The sequence below is a fragment of the Macrotis lagotis genome, chromosome 3 (genome assembly GCF_037893015.1).
Source record: "Macrotis lagotis isolate mMagLag1 chromosome 3, bilby.v1.9.chrom.fasta, whole genome shotgun sequence".
Taxonomy (NCBI): domain Eukaryota; kingdom Metazoa; phylum Chordata; class Mammalia; order Peramelemorphia; family Peramelidae; genus Macrotis; species Macrotis lagotis.
The window spans coordinates 229,428,390-229,454,052 of record NC_133660.1 but is presented as its reverse complement, the minus strand read 5'-3'; the positions used below and the strand labels follow the sequence as shown (position 1 = coordinate 229,454,052).

Here is a 25,663-nt window from a genome sequence, read left to right as displayed (position 1 = left end):
GGCGGAGCCTGACCTGCGAGCGCGGCGGAGCAAGGGGGCGGAGCCGGAGCGGCGTGCGCGCCGCCGGCACGGGTTTGCGTCGCGAGTCGGGCGCAGCTGCTGCGCTCCTAGGACTGAGGCCAGTCCTCTAACTGCGGATCCCCCCCACCAAGTGATCCCCCCAGCACCAGCTCGCCTCCCTTCCCGGTCGGGAGTCTCCAGGCTGCGGAGATCTGGCCGGTCTCTGGGCTTTTTTTTTTGGTTTTATTGGAGGGAGGGGGAGGGGAGGGGAATGGAAGAAGGGCCAGGAACCCCTCATTGGCCCAGCCGTGGGATGCCCCGCCCCCAGCCCGCCTGGCTGACCAACCACAAACAGGGGGCGGGCATCTCAGCCCCATGAGCCTTCCGGTCTGCAGGAGCCCTCCCCTTCCTTCCCCATCTTCCCTGTCCCCAGGGCGTCCTTCACACCGGGGCCTGTGTGGGATACAAAGTCACCTAAAAAGCGGAGAGAGGCTCCTCTGAGCAAAAAGGAAAGTTGATTTGGGCTTCTAGGGCACCCCCAAGTCTCACAAAGCTAGTGAAGACCAAGGAGCTGCCCCTTAGATGGCCTAGCCCCCTCTTCCAACCTGATGGGTTAAGGTTTGCAGAGTTACCATCTTCAGGTGAAAAATCGACCCAGGAGCAAAGAGAAGAATAAAATGCTTTCATAGAACTTTATCTCACCGTCCAGATGGGGAGGGGGGTCAGAAGAAAATTGCTTATGGCCTTCTGTTAAATGAGTGAATGTCTGGGGGTGCAAGGTCTTCAAAAAAGCAACTACCATCTTCTTAGTTTACTACTTATCATCACACCAGAGAAGGCGGCTACGGTTCTCCCAGTCCGTCACCAAATAGGCGGCTAACTAAGACTGCAAGGTCTCTTCTCTGGAAGTATTCCACTATTTCCCTCCTTAACAGCATCAATGCAAGGTCTTTCTGGAAATAGTCCACTGTTTCACTCCCTAGTAGAATCAAGACTGGGAGTGCAAGGCCTCTTTCCCTCTACTAAGAACAGTCTAAGGGTAACAGTCTTTGTTTTCATGATTTTTTTTTTTTTTAGGTTTTTGCAAGGCAAATGGGGTTAAGTGGCTTGCCCAAGGCCACACGTCTGGGTCATTATTAAGTGTCTGAGGCCGGATTTGAACCCAGGTACTCCTCTGACTCCAGGGCCGGTGCTGTATCCACTGCGCCACCTAGCTGCCCTAAAACTAGAAAATTTTGAAAGATGAGTCATATAGGTGTGAAATATTCCCTCTTAAGAGTTAATATTCCTAGTGAAGTTCTCTCAGGGTTAAAAATCATGAAAACAGGGGCAGCTAGGTGGCGTAGTGGATACAGCACCGGCCCTGGAGTCAGGAGTACCTCGGTTCAAATCCGACCTCAGACACTTAATAATTACCCAGCCGTGTGGCCTTGGGCAAGCCACTTAACCCCATTTGCCTTGCAAAATCCTAAAAAAAAAGATTCTAGTTTTTGCATAAGTTTGATAATACATTGTGATTATTGACACCTGAATATGTAATGTACGTGTGTGTGTTGTGTGTGTGTGTGTGTGTGTGTGTGTGTGTGTGTGTGTGTGTTAGGAATGGGCTTAAAAACCTTTTACTAATGAATGTAATCAAAAATATCCATCTTAGGGGGCGACTGGGTGGCACAGTGGATAGAGCACTGGCCTTGGAGTCAGGAATATCTGGGTTCAAATCCAACCTCAGACACTTAATTACCTAGCCAATGTGGCCTTGGGTAAGCCACTTAACCCCATTGCCTTGAAAAATCCTAAAAAAAAAAAAATTCTAGTTTTTGCATAAGTTTGATAATACATTGTGATTATTGACACCTGAATATGTAATGTACGTGTGTGTGTGTGTGTGTGTGTGTGTTAGGAATGGGCTTAAAAACCTTTTACTAATGAATATATGTAATCAAAAATATCCATCTTAGGGGGTGGCTGGGTGGCACAGTGGATAGAGCACTGGCCTTGGAGTCAGGAATATCTGGGTTCAAATCCAACCTCAGACACTTAATAATTCCCTAGCCGTGTGGCCTTGGGTAAGCCACTTAACCCCATTGCCTTGAAAAAAATCTAAAAAAAAATATCCATCTTACATTTTCTAGGATGTTAGTAAAGGGGTAAGTAGGACAGATAGTGCTATGGCCAACTCCAGCCTCATACTCTTATTAGCTTTGGAACCCTGAACAAGTCACTTCATCCTGTTTGCCTCAGTTTCCTTATCTGTAAATTGAGTTTGAGAAGGAAATAGCAAACCAATCCAGTACTTTTGCCAAGAAGACCCCCAAATGGGGTCATGAAGAGTCAGACATGACTAATCAACTAAACAGCACCACCAAAAGGTGGGGAATCAAATTAGCAGGGTTTGGGCTTAGCAAAATGACTGGACTCAAAATGTTAATTGTTAATGGTTCCTTGTTAATTTAGAAGAACCAGTCTGGTGTAATGCCCCAGGGATCTGGGCTTAGCCTTGTTTTTGTTGTTGTTGATTTGGGGATTTTTTATATTTTTATCAGTGACTTGGATAAAGAAAGAATATTTTGTTCATGTTTTCAGATCTTATGAAGCTAGAAAAGATATAAGATCCTTTGGGCAGGGGCAGCTAGGTGGTGCAGTAGATAGAGCACTGGCCCTGGAGTCAGGAGTACCTGGGTTCAAATCCGGCCTCAGACAATAATTACCTAGCCATGTGGCCTTGGGCAAGCCACTTAACCCCATTACCTTGCCAAAAAAAAAAAGATCCATTGAGCAGGTCAAATTGAATAGAGATTAATGTGAAGTCATTTTATCAACTTTATAGTTGTAGGATGAGGGAGGTATGGCTAGACAATCTCTAAATTCAGTCTGAGTCAACAGTGTAATATAGCAGTCAATAAACTAATGCTATCCTAGCCTGAATTAAAGGTCACATAAAATGAGTGAGGTAATTGAGTGGAATATACTTCCTAAGAGTTAATAGGGAAGTCCTCTCAGGGTTAAGAACCATTAAAACAAAGACAGACTGTTACTCTTAGACTATTCTTGGAAGAAAGAGGGAGAGAGGCCTTGTATTCCAAACCAGGCACCATCCCTTTTGGGAAGAAACAGTGGACTATTTCTAGAGAGACCTTGCATTTTTTACTTAATCACCTATTTGATACTAAAACTATCTTTACTGGGAGAACAGTAGACTGTTCTCCGGAAAACCTTGCATTCCAAAGGAGCTCGTAAACCTCCTCTTGTTTAATGATAAGTGCTAAAATAAGAAGATAGTAAATTTTCTTAGAAGACCTTGCATACTCAGACATTAATTCATTTAGATAGACGACAAAGGTCATTAGAAATCTTCTGATATCCTCACCATCTGGATGGTGAGATAATATTCTATGAAAACATCTTATTCTTCTCTTTGTAACTATGAAAACCTTAACCAATCAGAATGGAAGAGATAGGGCTAGGAAGGAGGAGGGGATCACATTAGGTCATATAATCTTGTCTGTCAATTCAGGGCAGAGACTTGGAGTGTGCCCTTTTCTTGAGAAAAGCAAATGAAAATTCTCTTTTGCTCAGAGGAGTTTATATTTTTTTAAGCAGATTTTTATCCCACACATAATTAATTCTCTCAGTCAGACCACTCATGTAATATTGTTTTTAGTTTTGGGCATCACATTTTAGAAGGATCATTGACAATTTGTAGAGTATCCAGAGGTGGGCAACCTTTGGTCTTAGGAGGGTCTCAGGAAGAAAATTGAAAGAATGGGGGTAATTAGCTTGAAAAAGTAAAGATTTAGAGAAAGGATCTTTTAGCTATTTTTCCATTATTTGAAACAGGAACTGGGCTTGATCTACTTAAGAAATGAGCAAAATGTGGAGACAGAAATTTCAACTTGTATACAGAAAAATTACTCAATAAAGCTATCCACAAATAATATAATTAGATTGCCTTGGGTAAATAGTGAATTCTCCATTATTGGGCATCTTCAAGGAGAGACTAGAATATGATATGGATAAATTTGTTCAGGCATGGGTTAGATGAGATAGATGTCCTCTAAGATTCTCTTCCAGTTTTTAGATTTTGTGATTCTGTATTTACCTATCTTTGTACCTGATCTATATGAGGAAGCCTGTCCAGTACCACTTCCAATAGAACATAAACTCAAGTTCAGAATTTCTTTCATTTGTCTTTGCATCTCCAGTAACCTGATAAAACACCATACACATAAATTGTTTGCATTTTATAAATGTTTGTTGTCATCTTTGCCTTATCACACTCCTCAGAGGGGTTTTTAATTATTTTTTTTCAATTAACATGCTTCCTACCTCCCTCTCAAAAAAATTAAAAAAACCCTTTGCAACAAATGTGTATGTCAAGCAAAACAAATTCCTGCCTTTTCCAAGTCAAAAATCTCATGCTACATGTTGAGTTCATCCGCTCTCAGGTGGGTAGCAGGCTTAGGGGGGCCCCTGGAAGAGGGGTTGGTCATTGTATTCTTTAGTCAGAGTCTTTCAAAGGTGTTTGCTTTCCCAGAGTTGTTATTATTGTTTATGCTGTTCTTGTATTGCTCCACTTAACTTTGCATCTGTTTATACAAGTCTTATCTGAAACCATTGTTTTCATTATTTCATATGACATGAGTATTTCATTACATTCATTTCCATAATTTGTTCAGTCATTTCCAAATTGAAGGGCACCCACATTTAACTTCCAGTTTGTTGTTACGAAAAAGAGAGTTGCTATAAATGTTTTTGTGTATATATATATATATATATATATATATATATATATATATAGATATATGTGTGTGTGTGTGTGTGTGTGTGTGTGTGTGTGTGTGTAGGTTCTTTTATTTTGATCTCTTGGGGCTATTGGCCTAGTTGTGAAAAGCAGTTAGATGGTTTAGAGCATAGAACATTGGAGTTGGATTCAAGAAGACCTAAATTCGAATCCAGCATCAGACACCATTGATCACCTAGTATCTCTGAGCTTCAGTTTCCCCATCTGTATAATAAGGGAATGATAGGCCCTACCTCCAAGGGTTGTCATGAGGATAATAAAATATTTTTATAAAGTGCTTTGAAAACCTCAAAGTGATATATAAGTGCAACCTATTATTTGTGGTATTCCTATGTTGAAAGGTATGCAGTTCAGTGACTTTGAGGGTATAGTTCCTAGTTGCTTTCTAGAATAGCTGGATCAATTTATTGCTCTCCTGGGCATTAATGCCTCTGTTTTCTCACAGCCCCTCCAACATTTGTCATTTTCCTGTTTTTGTCATCTTTACCAGTTTGATGGGTGTGAAGCAGAACCTCAAAGTTATCTTAATTTGCATTTCTCTAGTTAATAGTAATTTGGAAATCCCCCCCCCCCCCAATTTGGCTATTAGCAACATGGAATTTTTCCTTTGAGGATAGCCTTATATTCTTTATCTCCAACCTCCTTTTTATAATCTCAATATCCAGAATCTATCTTAGCAGATAAACTCATCTATTTAACTCAGAAACATTGCATGTGAGTTCTTTCTGGTCTCCTCCTTACTTCAAAATCTGTCTTTATCCATCCTCTCCTCCTTTGGTCAAAGGGAAGTTGCCCTATCTCACCAGAACTGGACCAATCCCACAACTGATTGGTGGAGAATAACCTACTCCACTTTTCTGACCTAGGACTCCTTATGCAGCCTGGTAACCCCATACTCCCAGAGGATCAGCAGAGCTTAGAACTTTAAAACTCAATCTGCCATCTCCAGTTTTCCGGGAAGCAGGGATAACAGGTGTCCACCACCTTGTCCAGCCTTCCCTTCCTTCCTTACCAAGCCTGCTCCATCCACCCGGGCTCATGACCTCATCGCAGGGACCTCTGTTCATTCCTTTCTTGCCTTTTCAAGATCAAGAGTTGGACTTGTGCTATACAGGGTGAAACTAAAAGAGGCATATTTCATACAGATTTACAATCATCCCCCAACTAAACTTTAAATAAAACAGGCAGGTCAGCAGTTCCTGAGTCAGAATAAGCATCCTGGGGAAGGGACAGGCTTCAGATGTAAGAAAAGCCAGATTCCAAATCCACAGGACTCTGGGGAATGGCAGGTGGAGACACATCCCTTTATCCTGCCTATTTCATCTGCTCTGATATTCCTAGCATAGCCAAACATGACCATGATAATCCCAAGGCAGTTTTACTAAAGATAAAAGAGAACCTGACAGGAGAAGGGGGTGGTGGGGTAGGGACATTGTCACTTAACTCTATACTTACCTCTCCCAGCCTGGGATAAGGCTCTGGGAGCCTTCTATTGGTTCCCTTCCTCCCTGCTGCTCAGTCAGCAACCCTCCTGCCTGTATCCTGATCATCCCTCTGGACCCGGCCTCTCATCCCTGATGCTATCTTTAGAGTTTACTCCTCAGATTCTCCCTGAACCTGTCAAAGACATCTCCCCCAGAGCTGTCATCCATGACCCTCCAAGGAAGCTTAAAGGAGACAGTTGTTTCCCCGGTGAGTCACAATTGCTGGGGAAGGTCTTCTGACTTTTCTTCATAACTGCCAGGAAAAAAAAAGATAGTGGACAGAAAGTAAAGGAAAGCATTGAGACCCAAAGCCTCATGAAATTCTTACAAAGTGAATGTCCCCAACTCAGTGGAATCACAGAGGTCCCTCTGGGACCTAATTCCTGACTTGGGGATCGGCAGAGGGAGGAGACATAAGATTAGTTCAACATTTGGATGGAAGAAGATATTTTATCTTGTCTCTTTTTATTAATAAATTAATTAATCTAAATCAGGATTTCTTAATGGGAATTTTTTTTAATGTTTCAATAGGGATTGGTTTCCCTTGTTACTTTATACACTGAATTCATCTAAAAGCATTATTCTGAAAAGGGATCCTAGGCTGAAGCAGACTGACAATGAAGTTCATGTCATAAAAAAAGTCAAGAACCCCAGTTCTCACTTTTTTTACCCAAAACTCTTAGGCTCTCCATGATTTGCATTTTTTTGTTATTCCAAGTTTTGGGAGAATTAACACAGCTTTCAATACTCAGAGACACATTCTGAATTTCTCCTGCCCTAAAAAAGACACTTGTTTCTGATTTTGTAGGACTAGATCTCCCTGTTCATACTACCTTTTCCCTAGATTTCCCTGTCCTGAAATGTCATCCCTCTCTGCTTAAAGACCCCTTCCCAAAGCTCTGGTCTTCTTGCTCTGATATTCCCACTTCTCTCTCACCTAACAGATTCAGTTTAGAGTTCTCTACAGGTCTAGGTCTCTTAACTTAGTAACACATACCTCCAAGATTCTCTGCCCTGAGACCACTCCACTCTGTCTTCTCTCTGCTCAGGATCCCCCTCTTCCCCAAGAGCCTTCTCTATTCAGATACCCTTCTCCCTAGATCTTTCAACCCTTAGATCCTCCCCACCAGCTTCCTTCTCAGAGTGCTACCCCACAAACTCCCCATACACTCTCAGATATGTGCCCTTGCCAGGTTTTTCTGCTTGGATCACACCCTCCTACCACCCCCCACTAAAAACCCACAACAGTTGTTCAGTCCCTGGGGTCTGTGGGTATCTGCAAGCCTGCCCATGTAGGGAGTAGAGCTGAAGTTGAAGCTTGAGATGTCCTGAGGGACTGCCTACCAGGAACTTAAGACCCATGTTACCCCCTTTCCCACCACAACCGAGGAGGCCTGCAGCGGGGACAGGAGGGTAACAGCAAGAACTGCACCAGGAGAGTCTTGTCCCAGAAAAATGGTAAGTGTTGTCCCAGGGTCCCAGGATCCAAGGGTGACCTTGGTGTGTCCCCTGGTTATCAACACTTGTGGAGTCTAACCATTCTCTATTATCTCAGCTCATCTAGAGAAGGAAAGCTTGAGAGGGTTAATTCTCATATCAGCCAACTGAAGTTGGTCACTATCGACCCTTTAATCAGAGAAGGACCCAGGGAGAAAGCTTCCTTTGAGATGGTCCTTAAAAGAGGGACTGGGATAGAAACTAAATAGTTAGAGTGAGAGGCCATTCCATTGATACCGAGCACTCCAAGCAAAACTACAGAGGCGTGAGAACATAGTTGTGGGGTGGGCCGTCTTTTTTTTGGGGGGGGGGAGGGAGGTTGTCCACTTTCATTGAGGTATAGAATTCAGAAAAGTTGGTAGTATTAGATAAGGCTAAAAAGTAATGTGCCCTCAAGGTATTGGGGCATTCAGGGCAGAGGAGTCTGGCCTTTGCTCAGATATTAGGGAACCACTGAAGATATTTAAACTGTAACGTGACCAGTTTTATAAATAATATGATCATGACTGGAGTCTAGAGGAGGGAGAGAACAAGGGCAGAAAAAGCCATTAAAAGTCTATTACAGGGCAGCTAGGTGGCGCAGTGAATAGAGTACCGGCCCTGGAGTCGGGAGGACCTGAGTTCAAATGTGACCTCAGACACTTAATAATTACCTAGCTGTGTGGCCTTGGGCAAGTCACTTAACCCCATTTGCCTCCCAAACAAACCTAAAAAAAAAGTCTATTGCAGGGGTGGCTAGGTGGCACAGTGGATAGAGCATTGGCCCTGGAGTCAGGAGGACTTGAGTTCAAATCTGGCCTCAGACACTTAATAATTACCTAGCTGTGTGGTCTTGGACAAGGCACTTAACCCCATTGCCTTGCAAAAAACCTAAAAAATTAAAAAAATTAAAAATAAAAAAATAAAAGTCTCTTGCAACTCAGGTCCAGCCAGATGTTAATGTTAATGAGGGTCTGTAAGGAGGGGGTGGTAGTAAGAATAGAGAGGAGGAGATAGGGCAAGATCATCAGTGGCAGAATTTAAAAGATTTAGTAATGGATGAGATAGAAGAGGAGGGGGAATAGTCAAAAATATATTCCAAGGTTATAAACAAGATGACAATGAATAAAGGCACTGCAAGCTGAAATAGTGAAGTCAAAAGGAAGAGAATGTTTAGCAGTGAGATAATTAGCTCAGTGCTGTCCATGCTGGTTTTAAGAGGCTGCTGAAGCCTCTCATTAGAGTTATCCTCTATGTATTTGGATTTACAGGTCTAGAACTCAGGACCGAGGATAAAGGTTTGGCAGTTATGTGATGGAATGGGAAGGAGGAGAATTAAAATGATAGGAATGAATAAGATTGCCAAGAGAAAGGCTCATAGGACAGGGAAGAGAGTCAAGGATGCAGTCTTGAGGAAAATCAACTTTAAGGGGCCATAAAGGAGATGAGGAACCACCAGTGGAGACAGAAAGGTCAGGTGACTGAAGACAATGTGATGACTGAGCTGAAAGAGCCAAGAATCCAGAAGGATTTAGTACCAGGTGTGCCAGGAACCTGAAGACAAGGAGGAGACTAAAAAAAAGGCCCTTCAGTTCCATAGTAGAATGTAGTGTCTTAGGGGAGTGGAGTGGAAACTCATTTATAAGGGACTGAAAAGAAAATTGGGAGCCAAGTAGTGGAGACATTGGTCATAGCTAACTTTTTTTTTTGAGGTTTTTTCCATATTTAACTTTTTAAAATAAGTTTAGCAATGAAGGGGAGGAACATGGGGTTTTAGTCCTGTATCAGGGGTTCTTCACCTGGTTTTGTAGACCTCTTGGACTACCTGGAGGAGCCCATAGATCACATTTCAGAATAATATTTTTTAAAATCATAAAATACATGGTATTACTAAGAAAATTAATTGCATTGCAACACAGCTATCTAAATATTAAAAAAATCAATTCACACACACTCCCTGAAATCTATCTGTGGACCCCAGAGTATGAACAAGTGTGATTGGGAAGAATATAGCTAGAGGGAAGGAACCAGTGATTAGGGGAACATTAAAGGTGCATAAGAAGATTCCCTTCTCTGGGAGTAAAATCTTAAATGAGGTTGGAGGGAATGGGATTCAGGATACAGAGAGAATATTTGGTTTGAGTTAAGACTAGGTCCCCTTTCACAACCTGACCAAAAATGTGGAATATCTTTTCTTCTTGAATTGGAGGGAGGGAAAAGAGAATTGATAGTGATACTATTCCCTGGGCCTCCTAGCCTCTGGAGGAAGGAACCCTTAATGTTCTTCAGTGACCTCCTGGGTGATCTCAGAACTACTTGTTCCCATTTTAGGCAAGCAGAAAGACTAAGAAGAAGGAAGGTGGTGCTCTTCGTGCTCAGAGGGCCTCATCCAATGTCTTTTCCAACTTTGAACAGACACAGATTCAGGAATTTAAAGAAGTAAGCCTCCTGCCCATTTCACCTCTACTGTCTCTCTCTCACCTCCCCTGACCAGTCCCAAGTGCTCCCAGAATTTTTCTTTCAAGGAAACCAAGACACAGTTTACCTGTAAATCTGGGAATCCTTTTATAAAATGGAAAGGCAGACTTCCTCTTTAATTAATAGTAGATGTCATCCTGAGACCCAAGAAGGGATTTACCCTCCTCTTCCTGCTCCTTCTACTCCCCCCCTCATTCCTGATTTGCCTGGTTTGTTTTCAGGCTTTCACACTCATGGATCAGAATAGGGATGGATTTATCGATAAGGAGGACTTGAAAGACACCTACGCCTCCCTAGGTGCGTATTCTCAGAAGGAAAATCCATCCTAAGCTGATTTTTAAAAATTTTATATAAATGATTTTCAAGAATATTTCATTATCATGATATCATAAAATTAATACTAATATTCATTCATGTGCATATTACTCTACAGTTACAAAACCCTTTTCTATCCATCATCTCAACTCTCACACAGATTTAGAGATGGTGTAACCAAGAATTGAAATAGTCTGCTGAATCAAAGCCAGGGCCTTGTTTCATTGCTCTAACATCCCTTGTCTTTCTGTTCTTTTTATATTAAAATAAAATGATGGAGTCATCACATCATAGCATAAACCATATGCTTGGAGACTAACATTCAGATATGGATGATGAGGGATGTGAGGACAAATGAAAATTGGAGGGGGGAGACAAAGGATGAATTCTGGTCAGGTTTAGGCAAAGCCTGCAGGTAGAGCTTACTAGGGTCCTAGGCAGGGTATACAACCCAAGAGAGAAAATCCAGGGCTTTGGTACAAGGTAAAAGAATGAGAGTCCCAGTGGGTAAGGAGATGGCAGTGTCACTGGAGAATGCTGTCAGGGTCAGGTAGCCTAAAGAGGAGGATGGTATGAAGGCTTTCTTTGATCCCAGTCAGTTGAAATTCCCCATGTCTAATTCTAGGTTTCACAATGTAAGAAAGAAAAAGAAATAGGTAGAGTGTAGTTATTGAAACAGCCTGAGAAGGTATTAAAAAAAACAGGAAGCCTCAGGTAAGCCACTAGGCTGCCTAAGAAGGTGAAAATTAACCCAGGTCAGAAAAAATGGACCAGGAAAAATCTCCCCTGCTCACCAGAGTGACTGGCACATCTCTAGTCTGGGTGTGAAAGGAGACATGGGCTTAAAAACAAACAGGCAACTACTCTGAAACAGCTGAAGAGAGTGGATAGGAGTGGGGAGAAACCTGAGGAGGTCATTTTTCCCTGCCCTGCTTCCACCCTATATGACTGATGTGAGAAGCCTATGATGTGATTCTACTCTTGGAAGGGTTCAAAACACCAAACAAGGGTGAGTGTTATATTTATGATGATCCTTCTGATGGTACCTTCATACATCAATAAGTCCATTATCTCATTGATGTGAGCACTCAACTGCCTAGGACTCAGTCCATTCACGTCTCCTCATCCTGTGTAATTATTGCCCAGCCCTCACATCAATCTGCCAATGGATCCAGTCCCAAGGCCTTTCTTGAGGTCTTTTAACATTCTGGGCATACCATTAGAGAACCCAACCCATCCATCTGCTAGCCCTTACTTTCACTGCATGACCTGTCCACTTCCATTTCTGTACATAAATTTCTTTGATGACATTTTTTTCTATCGCTTCTCCAATACAAGCCATCAGTAATAATGCACAGCAACCTATTCACTCCCACCATGGAGTTCTCTGTCATCCCTTGGGACTTCCACAGTTTGGATTCCTCCCTCCCTGTGGTATTCTGTGATTCACAACCCCTGGGATTTATCACTGGGAGAAAAATGATATGTAAAACACAAGTTTTTGCATCAGGGAGGAGCTCAGGGTCACTAAAAACCCTCAGTCATTTCCCAAATGGACTCTATCCTGTTCTGTTCTGCTTATTCACGTCTGGCCTCTGTTCACTGCCTTCTGCCTAAGATAATATACTGATGGAGAGGGTTGATTCAAATCCTGGAGACACCTGTAATGTGAGCCTGGGTGATTTAGGAAGTGATTGGGGTCCATAGAATTTAAGTCAGAAAGACAGGCAGCATAATGGATAGAGTGATGGACTTAACTAAGTGTTGGCTCATCTGGGCTTCAAGTCTCTCTCTGACACTTAATAGTGAGATGCATGGGCCTGGGCAAGTCTTAATAGCTCTCAGCCTCCATTTTCTCCTCAGTAAAATGAGGAACTTAGACTACATGGGAATAAACTTGAATGGTAAATGATTACCTAGGTTTACATGGCTAATAAGGGTCAGAAGTAGGATTTGAACTCAGACTTTCCCAACTCATACATAGCATATTATCTACTCCATCACACTGCCCTTATTGATTATTGTGATCATTGTGATTAAATAGTCTGGAGGTGGGAGAGATAAGGTCTATTTAGGAAGATGAGGGTTGGACAAATCCTTAGAGAATTCTGAAATTGGTGACATTTTTTCCCCTTAAAAATCATATGGAATAAGACTTGTCTCTGTGTTTCTAACTCTTTGCCTTTGTCCCTCTTTTTCTACTTATCTATCTCTATCCCTCTCTTTAACCCTGGCTCGGTCCTCTCCCTACCCCCATCTTTCTTTCTTGGTTTCTATCTCTTGTTCCTTTGGTCCCAAACTCTCCACTCCAATACTAAACCACCCCCATTTCTCAGCTCCTCTCCCCCCTTCTCCCTCTCTGACTCCTCCTACCTCTTTCCCTTCCTCCTAATTCTCTTTTTGTCTTTTTTTCTCCTCTCCCTATGTCTCCTTCTTCCTTCCTCTTCCCCTTTTTCTCTCTTCCTTCCTCTCTCACTACTTTCCCCTTTCCCATGTCCTCCTCTCTTTCCCTTCTTCTTCCCTTCTTTCTCTATGCACCCCACTTCCATACAACTTGTCCCTTTCTCTCCCTAACTCTCTCCTACTTCACTCCCACCTTACTGAACCTCCCTCTTTCCCCACCTCCTTGATTCAGGCAAGATTAATGTTAAAGATGACGAACTGGATGCTATGCTGAAGGAAGCCTCAGGCCCCATCAACTTCACAATGTTCCTGAACCTGTTTGGAGAGAAGCTGAATGGTGAGTTCACTGGGGTGCTGCTGGGGGAGAGGTCAAGTGGCCTGCTGACCTCAGGCATGGGGCCCTGCCAACATCTCTTCTTGTGTCCTCCGCAGAAGCCAAAGGAGTTCTAGGTCATGTCTCATTGCCCAGATGGAATGTACCCAGTCCGTGCTTCACCTTAGCCTCCCAAGGTGCAGGTCCCCTCCTTCAGGAAGCCCATACCTGACCACTCAGCCCACTCTGATCATTCCCTCTTAAGCTGCTTCAACACTTAGAACCACACTGGCTTCTCCATTGACCACAAGCTCTTCCTCAGTGCTCCTGCCTGTGCTCCTGTCTCCCCTTCCTCTCCCTTTCCTTCCCCCCTGACCCTACATTTTCTCCTCACCTCTAGTTCATAGGCCAGCACCAATACTGGCTAGGTCTGCTGCTCTTTGGTCCCCAGACAGTCTGCTGCCTTATGTCCTTCCCATAACAAAGCAGCATTGAGATATAGTAAAAATAATAATATTTCTTTAAGGTTTGCCAAGCACTTGTTTCACAACAATCCTGTGAGGTAGTGAGTTCAAACATAGCACCCCTATTTTAAAGATGCGGGAATTGAACCTCAGAAAGAGTGTGACTTTCCCAGAATCAAGCTGAAGAGTGGGAATTTGAAACCAGATCACCTGATTCCAAGTCTACTATAGGAAAGTGGACCCTAGGAATCAAGAAACCAGGTCTTCTAGTCCTGAGTCTACCACCATTCTTGTGTGTACCTTGAGCAAGTCCCTTCCATTCAGTTTCTTCTTTAAAATGAAGGATTTGGAATAGAAGACATCTAGGATCTCTTCTAACTCTAGTAGTCTGACCTGGTCCAGGCCTGGACACTTTGGAGGGAAGGGAGGTTCCCAAGGTCTTAGCTAATTTCACATTTCTGATTGTTCCTTCAGGGACAGATGCAGAGGAGACAATACTGAATGCCTTCAAAATGTTGGACACAGACGCTAAAGGGAGCATCAACAAGGATTAGTAAATCTCTTTAATTTGTCTCTAGAATGTGGGGATGCAGGGATGAGGAATATAGCAGAATGGATCAAGGGACTGGGAAAGGTTTTTGATCACAGAAAGTTGGGGAGCAGTTCAAGAGTGAGGGCCAGAGGAAATAAGAGAGGGACATTGGACTTCAAAGACTTTATCCTCAGGAGTGAGGGGTGACCTGGCTGAGTCTGGTCAGGTTGAAGGGTGGTGCTGCCCTGAGTGTGTGTGTGTGTGTGTGTGTGTGTGTGTGTGTGTGTGTGTGTGTGTGTGTGTGTGTATGTGTGTGTGTGTGTGTGTGTGTTATGAATGGATGACTTATGTAATATGTTCAACTGCTGGAAAGTGTATTTATTACATAGTTCTGATAGTGATTTGATTTCTTAATGGTTCCCGAAAAAGGTCAGAGTTCTCAGGTTGAATCAGATTGATCATTGGGATATTGGGATATTGTATATCCAAAAAAAGGTTGAACTAACCAGAATGATTTTTCCCTTCTGCATTTATTAGTATAAAGCGTCTGCTGATGTCCCAGGCTGACAAGATGACTGCAGAAGAGGTTTGCTTTTTTCTATTGTTCTTCCTCCTGTACTCCTTCCTCCAGTGAACATGCCTAGAGACTGTGTATTCACCCCCATGTTAGAAAGGAGGGCTACATTTGTCTAGCAGAGGTTGAAATTCTGAGGTGCCAAGGCATATTTGGTCTTTACTGGAGGGTCTACTGCATATGGGGTCTCCTTCAAGAGAGAGAGAGAGATTCCTTGGGTGGTGTATTGGCCCAACTTAAGAGAAAAGGGGGGGAAGATCAGTAATCTGACTCTAACTCTTAGGTTCATCTTTCTCAAGTAGACTAAGGTTATGTGGATGACTCAATACCCTTTTTTTTTTTATTTAGTGTATGACTATTACAAGGTCAGAGGGCTCTGTTTTAGAGTTTTAGAAATTACAGAGGATTCTGGTTTGCCATAAAACTCCATGAATTTTCCCCTTGGGCTTATTATAAGCCCAATATTATTATTACTATGTCCTGAGCTTCAGTTGAGTACTCTGTCTTAGACATTCAGAAACTATCTTCTCCATGAGAAGATCTTGAGGTGTCACTGATGCCTCCAAGTCATGCCTAATGCCTCCCTCCACTAAAAGGAGGTAAAGGTTGATAGGCGATTGTGTTTACAGAGCTAATCATCCAAGGCTAAGCATGGGGGAATGGAAGGAACATGACAGCAACTGATTTTCTTGTATAAACCAAGTTTCTCTCATATGACACTAATGTCCAGTTCCTCTTCAGAGCCCCTGTAGCAGGGATTTTGAACTTGGGGTCCATGGATTTCAGGGATTCCATAAACTCAGATGAGGAAAAAAAATTGCATTTTTATTTTGACATAATTGACTTTTTATAATCCAATATATTTTATGAATTTAAAAATATGATTCTGAGAAGGGTTTGCCAGATTTCCAGAGGAGTCCATGACATATGACATGTTCCTATCAACAGCAAGTTCATTAGTATGTCTGTAATGGCTGTCATATGGTAGATTAACTGCAAGATGGAGGAGAGAAGTCATGATTGGAAAATAGTCTTGGGGCTTTAATGGACTCAAGATGAGTTGGCAAAGTGACATGATAGTCAAAAGGTCTAATTCAACAAGATCAGAGTAATAGAAGTATTAGTCCCAGTCCTCTGCCCAGGTTAGACCACATTTGGATTATTATGTTCAATTCTGTATCCCTCATTTTAGGAAGTACAGTAACAAGTTCCTCCACAAACTTTCCACTAGAAATACGGTGGTGTAGAGGTAACTGGGTTCTCAAAGGCAAGCTTAGGCAGGTTCTACCATGCTAGCAAGGCTTCAAGTGCAATCTTAATGTCTATTCTCAAAGGACCAGCTTAGGTAAGTCTAAAGAGGCTCCTCTCTAGTAGACTGGGGGATGAATTCTTTTACTAATACCACCCATGAAACAAATTAAAATGCAAATTGGTCCTTCAGGTTTGTGCAATCCTTCCACTTCTGTCATCATGGTAGCAGACTAGACAAAAAAGGTAGATCTCCATGCCAATTAGAGAGATGTGGAAGGAACATGGATTTTGAATATAAATTCATTTGTAAAACCTTATAAAGGAGGAACATAGAAAGATCTTTAGTGATATCACCTCATAAAACAGTAAGAAGTCATAGAAGTCTACAGAAAGTTTGTCATGAAACCTATTTAGACTAGATCATCCCAAGAAATTTATAAATGAAATTAGAAGTAGAACAACAAACCAAAAATAAATTGGAAAAGATCTGTCAATATTTCTACAATGATTTTTTTTCCCCTTCACAATAGCAGAGCCACTAAATCTGGATTCAAACGTCTCCATTAGCATTATGCTGTAGGAAGAATTTGAAATGTCAATAAATCAATAAATCATATAAAGACAGGAAGAATAACTGAAACAAGTCAGGTTCATGTTGGAGGCCACACATTTTGAGGGCATAAGATAATAAGTCTCAGGATGACCAATGTAAGTGAAAATATTGAAAAACTAGGGGAAAATCATGGTATTGCTATAGAAAAATGTCAGTCAAGAGGAAAATTAGTGTCTATTGATCTATATCACTTCATCTCTAAAAACGTCTTTATGAAAGGAATAAGTACCAAGGATATATTTGAGGAAAATATGAGTAGGAAAAAGGAAGACTTTTATAAATGATATTCTACAATAGATTGCATTTTGACAGTCCCCAAATTTGCTTTAAGGAGTTAAAAAGATAAGATTCCACTGTGCTTATTGTTTTTTGACTACAGAATAGTTGATTTGTAGGAACAAAATGAAATTGTAAATGCTCTCCTCCAACCAGATATTTTCTTTGCCTATGTTGTAGCCAAACTAAGTCCCTTAGGGGGGAAAAAACAAAACTTTGCTTGATTATTTTCTGATTATTTGTAACTAATGGAGTATAAAACAGGGCTCACTAAAGATATTGGCAATTATCATTGAACATGACAGGACAGAATCCAAATAAAAGAGGGATTCCTTAGAGATGATGACATCCTCTGGTGAGTCTCATTACAGATGACTTTGTATTGATATAATCAAGTATCTGAATGGGTCAGAGATTCATAAAGGATGTTCTGAAAATACTTTTAAGAGTTCAATCTAGGGGCAGCTAGGTGGTGCAATGGATAGAGCATCGGCCCTGGAGTCAGGAGTACCTGAGTTCAAATCCAGTCTCAGATACTTAATAATTACCTAGCTGTGTGGCCTTGGGCGAGCCACTTAACCCCATTGCCTTGCAGAAAAAAAAGAGTTCAATCTACCTATCCTCAGTGATAAAAACAAGCAGATGAAGAATGCCTGTTATTCAGATTATTAAAATTCTATCACATGTGAATTACATGATTTCCCAAATATGTAAGTTAAAATTGCTATGATTAATATTAAAATTAGTTTTAGGAATTCAGTTAAAATAGGTAACCTGTTCAGCTGCATGGAGTACATTTAGGGGATAGTGGAGAGCAGGGTCTAATGTCAGGATGACCTGAATTCAAATCCATTTGATTGATATGACCTTGGGCAAGTCACTTAACTTCTGTCTGCCTCAGTTTTATTGGTTATAAAATCAAGATAATATTAGCATCTGCTTTCCAATGTTGTGAGAATTAAATGATATATTTGTTAAGTATTTAGCAGAGTATCTGGAACAAATATGACTTAACCCCTTCACTTACTGCCAAAACATAGAAACAAAGAGCTCCTGGTCCCCCCCCCCCCAACCCCATTGCCCCAAAATAGAGAGTTTGTCCCAAACTCTGATATCTGCTGTGCTTAACCATGTTTCAGTGGGTACTTGGCTACCACTTTTTGCCATCTGGGCATAGCATTTACTTTGAGTCTCCTTTTCCAGTATCAACACTGGCATGTATACATGCCTATTTGTACACTTGCATTCATAGGAATGTTTCTATCACTTAGAATTGTGAATTTGTTGCTAGTTCCTTCCTTGTATCACCTGCCAGTGAGAGTTGTTAAAATCAGATTCCATTTAATAATATATTTATCTGAATTTTGCCATGACTGAATTTGTTTCTCTCTTGAAAGAGTTCTGACATTGGGGAGGGAGATAGTATTCTAAGCAATTCAAATTCCTGGTACCAGATATACAGTAAGCATTGAATAAATGTTTTTTGACTGATTGATCTAACAAGGGAGTTCAGTTGTTGGAGAGGCTTAGACATCCATCAGATTTGTTGTCCTCATTCCATTTACAGAATGTTCTCATGATGATATGGTTTGTCTGGCTCTCATACCAAGTTTTCTGCAGGCTCTTTTTCCTCCTCAATTGTGAACAATTCTGCTCACAATCTTTAATCATCCCCCTCCCCAGTGTTTGCAAATTATGAATTCAAAACTGATGTTGCCCTAGGCTGCCCTTTATTTTCACTTGGCAAGAAGACCAGGGTTTTCTCAGCACTTTCTGCCTCATTTTATTTTTACATTAGTTTAGCTTCTCTAAGGAAATTCAGTAATCGGAGTCAATATATATATTTTTGGTTTTTTCCCACTTTCCATTTTTTAGAGAAAACAGCTTCATTAAATAGGTCAGGTTAGGGCTGTTTTCATTACCCTAAGTATCTTTCTTATCTTTACCCTTCTAAAAAATCTGGTCTTTTCTCTTTATCTAATCAATGATTTAAATATACATACTCTGAAAATGTATGCCACGCTTACAGTAAATTGTCCCTTTGATGATGTTTAGTGTTTGACCAGTTCAATTTTTTCTGATTCTTATCTTGAAGAAAATATCAAGGATGAAATGAGGCTTCTAAATAATCTAAAGCCTTTGGTATAATCATTTTTTGACTCTGAATAATTTTTTAAAAATATTTTTCACTGTTTTCCAATTCTTCACCATTTTTCTCCTAAGCTCATTTTTATATTAAAGTCACTAAGTGTCAAAGACTTGAAGGTTTTTTACCAAGCTCTTCATAGCTTTTCTCTACTTTAATCTCTGTAATGGATTTTTACACATAAAAATTTCAAATCTCTTTTGATGGCCCATCCTAGGCAATGCAAAGCAACATGCCCAAGCATCCCATGAAATTATGGGGTTTTTTCCCCCTTGGCTAAAGGTACTTAAGTGAAACTAGGCTGTGTCTTATTTGCATTTCCTAGGAGTTTCTATGAGCCACCTTTCTATTTAGCTACAACTTGTTTCTGTCTTTTAATCTCTTTTATAGTGAGAATATTATATGTGTGGTTCCAATTGCATATTCATTCATTAATCATTAAAGACTTCATATTAAAATGCAAAACTAAACTATACATAGACAAAGGGAAATTGTAATTTTTACCATCTGATACTCCCGTTCCCACCAATATATTGAAAGAGAAATAGGAAGCTTCATAGGACTAACAGCTATTTTCTATTTTTATCTGTTTCATGAGTTAACATGATCAAAAAAATTGATGACTTGGGGCAGCTAGGTAGCTCAGTGGATAGAGCACCGGCCCTGGAGTTAGGAGTATCTGAGTTCAAATCCGGCCTTAGACACTTAATAATTGCCTAGCCGTGTGGCTTTGGGCAAGCCACTTGACCCCACTGCCTTGCAAAAAACCTAAAAAAAAAAATTGATGACTGAATAGGCAACATTTTGGTGATGAACCCTTATAAATTTATATTAAACACAGTCTATCTCCAGGTCTCTACTCAAACTCTTTCTTGGTTGGTCATAGTGTTTCAAAGAGATCACATTGTGCTGGCATTGCCTCTGCAATACTGTGAGGCATCTATGCAAAACAATGAGGCTTTAGTGGAAGACTGGTGGAATTTGTGGAGGATTGTAACTTCTACTTGACTTTAGGGAACAGAATTAGAAGAAATGTATGGAAGTAGTGGCAGTAGATTTGTGATGTGCTATAAGAAGGAGCTTCCTAACAATTATGAAGTGTACCAAAATAGAACAAGTGATTTTGATTTATAGAGTTCTCTGTTATTGGAGGTAACTGTGGTTATTCATCAGGTTCACATCAGATTCACATAGGATTTGGACTGGATGACCTATGAAATTACTTCCAACCTTCAAAATCTGTGATTTACCCAATTTCAATGGCTTATTCTTCTAATAGAACATAGGCTTCTTCTATGAGGCCATATCCGTTTTCCAGTACCCAGTAAAAGGCTTTTGGGCTTAGGAGTTGGTCCCTTTATCACACCACTTTGCCTTTTTCTTCAACTCTTCCCCTTGAACACAAATTTTTTGCCTCCTGAGTTCTCTTCTTCTTTAATTTCCATCAAACTAAGACAATACACACTTAACATTTGAAGTTATTTTATACAAATACGTGCAACCTCATTGACTTTCTTGGAAAACCATTCACATTTGTATAATAATTAAGACCACTAAAATACACAAACAATATCTCTTTATTAAAAATAGAGTGAAAAACTGGAGGGAGGGTGTGTAGAATCTAAAATCAAACTTTATTTGCTTCCATTTAAAGAATGTCCAGAGAAGGAAAAATTGACCAAATTAATGGCCTGAAAATCATGTGGAGACTTGTTCTTTTCAAAAAATGATGTTTTAATGGACCCTGGTTGTAAGATAATCCAGAGTGTGGGTCTGAGTTCACTCTTCCATCTGTCTGTGTGGGAAATGTTTGCTGAGGAAACTATAGTGTACAAGGCCATAGTAGTGGAGAGAACAAGCTTTTTAAAGACTTAAGATCATGTTTCCATGCACTCAACAGAGGGAAAGATGCAATTTAAAAAGGGTCTCTGAGATCTTAAGTAAGACAGGTTTGCTAAGACAGGTTTAACCTAGGCCCCATGCCTATATCTCCATCCAATTCAGGGGCTGTCCCTGATGGGATCAGAGCATGGCTATGCCTCTAATTCTATTGTCCTTAATGAACAAGGACCCTTCCTCCAAGTGCTCGGTTTTCTTCCTTATTAATCTGCTGTAAGGCTGCTATTCCTAAACTCTTGTTGAACCTGCTTATATTTTCAGTTTTCTTACTAGCTCAGAGAACAGAAATTGCTTGCTTTTTCCTAGTCCTATATGAGTAAATAGAGACAGTTCAATCCACTGGATATTAGGTAATGATGACAACAGGAACTGGGTTCAAGTCCTGCCTCTGGTCCCCACTAGTGGGAGGTTCTCAACCAAATCAGAACCTCCATTCAAATCTATACTAATTTCTACACTCACAATTCCCCATACTGATGAAATCAAAAGTCTGGGTCAACAAATCAATGAACAAAGCCTGTCCCGGCTTGTTCCTACAAATGAAGTGAGTGAAACCACTTTGAAAAATGCCTCCTTTCAGTTTTCTCCATGTTTAAAGGCCACTAGAATGGAGGCAGTCCTCTCTGCCTCCCCAGAGTCTTCTCCTCCATCAACCCTAGCACACCACCATGGAACTCTACTCTCTCTAGCATGCCAGCCTCAGGTTTGATTCAACCCAAACACTCTCCAGTGGGATCTACCCCTCTGAATCCTCTCATGTCATCACAGGAAGTGATGGGACCCAATTCATTAGAAGATCCTGACATGATTTTGTTTTCAAACCTCTCACAGGTTGACCAGATGTTCCAGTTTGCTTCTATTGATGCAGCTGGAAACCTGGACTACAAAGCTCTGAGCTATGTCATTACCCATGGAGAGGAGAAGGAAGAGTAACAAGGCTTGGGACTGGGGGTAAACATTGTCCAATCAATAAAGTTTATTCAGCAAACATGGTTCTGACCTGACTGCCCATGTCTGGCCCCAGAATGAGCCTATCAGTTCTGAGCTAGTCTGTCCTTGAGTCCTCATTGCAGATTTGAGGTCTTTCCCTAAGTACTCAGCTCCCCACTTTCTTTCCCAAAGGTTGCTTTGGTTGCACCAGACCAAGAGTCAACCCTTGGCATTGCTTCTTCAACTCAGCATCTGCCATGTCTGAGAATACCAGTGGGGTAGGAAGAAGAGATTTTTAAAAAGTAGTTTTTAGAAAATGTTTTCTGGAGGCAGCTAGGTGGCACAGTGGATAGAGCACTGGCCCTGGAGTCAGGAATACCTCAGTTCAAATCTGGCCTCAGATACTTAATAATTACCTAGCTGTGTGGCCTTGGGCAAGCCACTTAACCCTATTGCCTTGCAAAAACCTAAAAAACAAATTTTTTTTTGCCAAAAATTCCCTCAAAGTTGTTTTTGAGAAACAATTTTAAAACTAGAAATCTGTCTAGTGTTGGAGTGATAGGAAGTTAAGATTCTATCCCATCTGGGGAAGCCCCATCTTCCTCATCTTTTCCTGCCCCATGGGGACTGTAGGTGGTGTTGGCTTCTGCCTGAAGTCGCCTATATGGTGTGTGGAAGAAAATAACAAAGATGCAAGTGTAGATACAGAACAGTCCAGCCAGCAACAACATGGAGTCTGAAATCCAAGACAATAAAGATAAGTTAGATCACATAAACCTACTTGGAATATATCATCTGACATGGGAAGAAATGGCTACTTGAAACCCTCGCCTAGACTGCCCTTCTCTCATCTTAACTCACCCTTCTTCATGAGACACATAGTCACAAGCCAACCCAGGTCACCTAAAGGTTAGAAGTCAACATCCTCATATGGGCCAATGAAACTTCTTATGATGTAGTCCCACAGTAAACCCTTTCCCCAATCCCACTCTTGACCTCAATCCCAAACTGTTCCCTGATTAAGGCCACACTATGAGCCCTGATAATGGCCCAATAATGATTCACAACTCTACTCAAGACTCAGCTCTCACTGAGCCCTAATCCGAAATTGAACCCTGATTTTATGTGATCCTTAATCTAGCCCCAGATTAAGACCTATTATCTCCCTACTTTCCCTGAATATTCTAGGGTTCATTCCTTACTCTGCTACTATTTCCCTCTCTTAGTTTCTGTTGCATAAATCTGAACCCCAATTTCAAGGCTTGGCTCAGGTCTTTCCTCTATGATGTCTTCTCTGACAATTCCAACCCTCCCTTCCTTCTCTGAATTCCCACATTTCTGAGTATGCCAGTCTGCTTGGCATCCAAGCCTGCCCCATACAGGTCTTTACTGAACTGTACTACAAATTATAAATCTGAATCTGAATGTGCAGAATCTAAATTCAAATTCAGCCTGTTGCTAAATAATGACTTACACTTTCTACTACTCAACAGCATGTGTCCATGGGGGTGAAATGGTGGGGCTAGAAATGGAAATATGAGGATAAGTATGGGAGAAAAGTAAGAAAGGCTCATGAAGAATGGTGGGAGTGAATCGGATAAGCTTGGCTAGACCAGGATTGAATGATAGAGGCTAGGATACAATGGACAGTGGGATTGGCTGGGAAAAAAATGAGGCAAAATGTGGTGGTTTGAAGTAGGATGGGATGGAATGGGGAAAAGAATAGTAGTTAGAATGTTAAGATTCTTGAAGGCAGGGACTATATCATTTGATTGCTATATCCCTAAGGCCTAACAGAATACCTTCTCCATAGGAGAATTGAATCTAATATAGTGTGGCGTGGAGCAGGCAGGAAAGGGAAAAGAGGAAATCAGTAAATGTCTAGAGACTTATTAAATCTAGTCCACCCCAGTGGCCTGTAGTGGCCTGAGCTCCCAGGCTTTGGTCCATAGGGAGAGGTTATTTACTCACTTGTCCAGTCCAGAGTGTCATCAGCCTGGAGCTGGCACGTGGAGGGGCCAGAGCCACTGAGCTTTACTGTTAAGGCTTGTAAAAGGACCATGATGATCACACCTTCAATTTGTCTGCAACACAGATAAATTCAGAGTCAGAGTCTTTGTCATTCCTGGCCTCCCCAGTCTCAAGTCTAAAGGCAGTTTCCCACACACAGATCACACAATTCCCCAGGCATCATGATACATGACTAAGCTCACCCTCTCTAGGACCAACATGGCCCTTAGGCACAGCTGCTCTTTCTCTCAGGGAGTTTCTAAGCTAACTCTGCTCGGGGGGGGGGGTGTCCCATTGTCCCTCTGATGGGGGGGGAAATCAGAGAAGTCCAGAGAAGTATGAAATATGTGGGTCTGAAGTGTGTCAGAGAGGGAAAGACAGGGATGGGAGAAAAGGAACAGGAGAGGAAGAGTAGGCAGAGGTGAGGCACATGAAAAGAGTATAGGGTTGGCTACACAGGAGAGGAAGAGGGATTCCTTATAGTCTGGGAAGTGGGGAGGATGTAGGGTTGACTATACAGCATTTGGCAGAAGGAAGACAGGAATAGGATATTGGTTGTAGGGGTAATCACCCAGAGTTGCCAAGAAAATTGGAAGGCAATAGGAGAGGCCAAACAGATTTGGCAGAGAGGACAGGAGACACCTGGGAAGTTGTGTAGTGCTCATATAGCCTTAGCAGGGGATGTGAGGCTCTAAGGAGGATCACACAGGGTTGGCAGAAGACAGAATGTGCAGATGGTCAGACAAGAATAGGTTTGGAACACTTGGAAAGTTGTTCCTATAGAGGATTAACAGAAGACCAGGGCAGTACTCACCCTATCACAAAGATCAAACCCGTGGAGGTACCTTCTCCCACTGGATAGGAACATTCAACAGCTAACTCAAAACAAATTGGGCAAATGGAAAAACCAAAGAATCCAAACAGAGAGCAGACCACAGCTATCCACACCATCTGGCCCTGGATCTGAGACACCTGGAGGAGAGAAAGAACAATCATTAGGAATGCTGTCCCACCCCTGCAGTTCCCCTCATATATAGCTAGGTCTATGGCTATAATGAAGGGCTGAACCAAGACAAGGGCAAAAGTCCTTATCAACAGGGGATGATTCAAGATTTAGTAAAGAGAAAAAGGTCAGCTCCACAGAAAGATCCCCCAACATCAACCACAGATTGGCCTCTGAGCCTGGCTACAGACTGACCTTTAATCCCAAGACAAGAATCTGATCTTGGAATCCAGTCATGATTCATAGTCACGTGTATCTTTGGATGCAGGGGCCCAGGATCAGTGGAGAAGGTTTTATACATGTTGCTGAACATCGCCAATGCTAAGTTTCACTAAGACTTTTATAACAGTACAACTGGTCAAATGCAAGATTTATGGCTTCCCCCAAAGTGGATTATTGTATCCATGTTTCTAAGGGCTGCTTCCTTTAGCAGTCAAACTTGGACTCCATTCCTATTTAATTAAATAGTTTCAGCCTCTTTGTAGCTGAATATCATTTACTGTAGAGTCCACAATTCTCAGATATCACATGTGGTTCTATTTACTATTCAGAAATACTGAACAAGTTATAGCCCAGCTCTCCACACCTACTCATACTAAAAGGCAACATGTACACCAGTCCCTTTTATTGAACTGGAATCTATCCCTTGGACTTGTTTGAATTTGAGAATGCAGCTCTTGTTATCTCCAGACCCA

At 41.5% G+C, this 25,663-nt stretch overlaps 2 protein-coding genes across 3 annotated transcripts in view; one reads left to right on the top strand and one right to left on the bottom strand.

Annotated features, from left to right (window-relative positions):
* The first annotated feature begins 128 nt into the window (after positions 1-128).
* On the top strand, positions 129-22,036 carry MYL5 (myosin light chain 5). 2 transcript variants are annotated; one of them, XM_074230113.1, is made up of 7 exons: positions 129-219; positions 10,093-10,200; positions 10,461-10,536; positions 13,190-13,294; positions 14,209-14,287; positions 14,804-14,852; positions 21,857-22,035. In XM_074230113.1, exons 3-7 carry the CDS (start codon positions 10,473-10,475, stop codon positions 21,956-21,958), a joined length of 399 nt encoding a protein of 132 aa, XP_074086214.1. In that variant the 5' UTR covers positions 129-219; positions 10,093-10,200; positions 10,461-10,472; the 3' UTR covers positions 21,959-22,035. The 2 variants fall into 2 exon arrangements, with proteins under 2 accessions (XP_074086214.1, XP_074086213.1); XM_074230112.1 differs by lacking the exon at positions 129-219 and adding an exon at positions 7,009-7,743 and having other exon boundaries at positions 21,857-22,036.
* Positions 20,539-25,663, bottom strand: part of SLC49A3 (solute carrier family 49 member 3) — a 52,686-nt gene continuing 47,561 nt past the window's right edge. The window contains exons 8-10 of the mRNA XM_074230111.1: positions 24,780-24,937; positions 23,927-24,039; positions 20,539-22,691 (exon numbers count right to left, since the gene is read on the bottom strand). Coding sequence (XP_074086212.1) covers positions 22,522-22,691; positions 23,927-24,039; positions 24,780-24,937 — 441 coding nt within the window. The 3' untranslated portion in view covers positions 20,539-22,521. The remainder of the gene's footprint in view (positions 22,692-23,926; positions 24,040-24,779; positions 24,938-25,663) is intronic.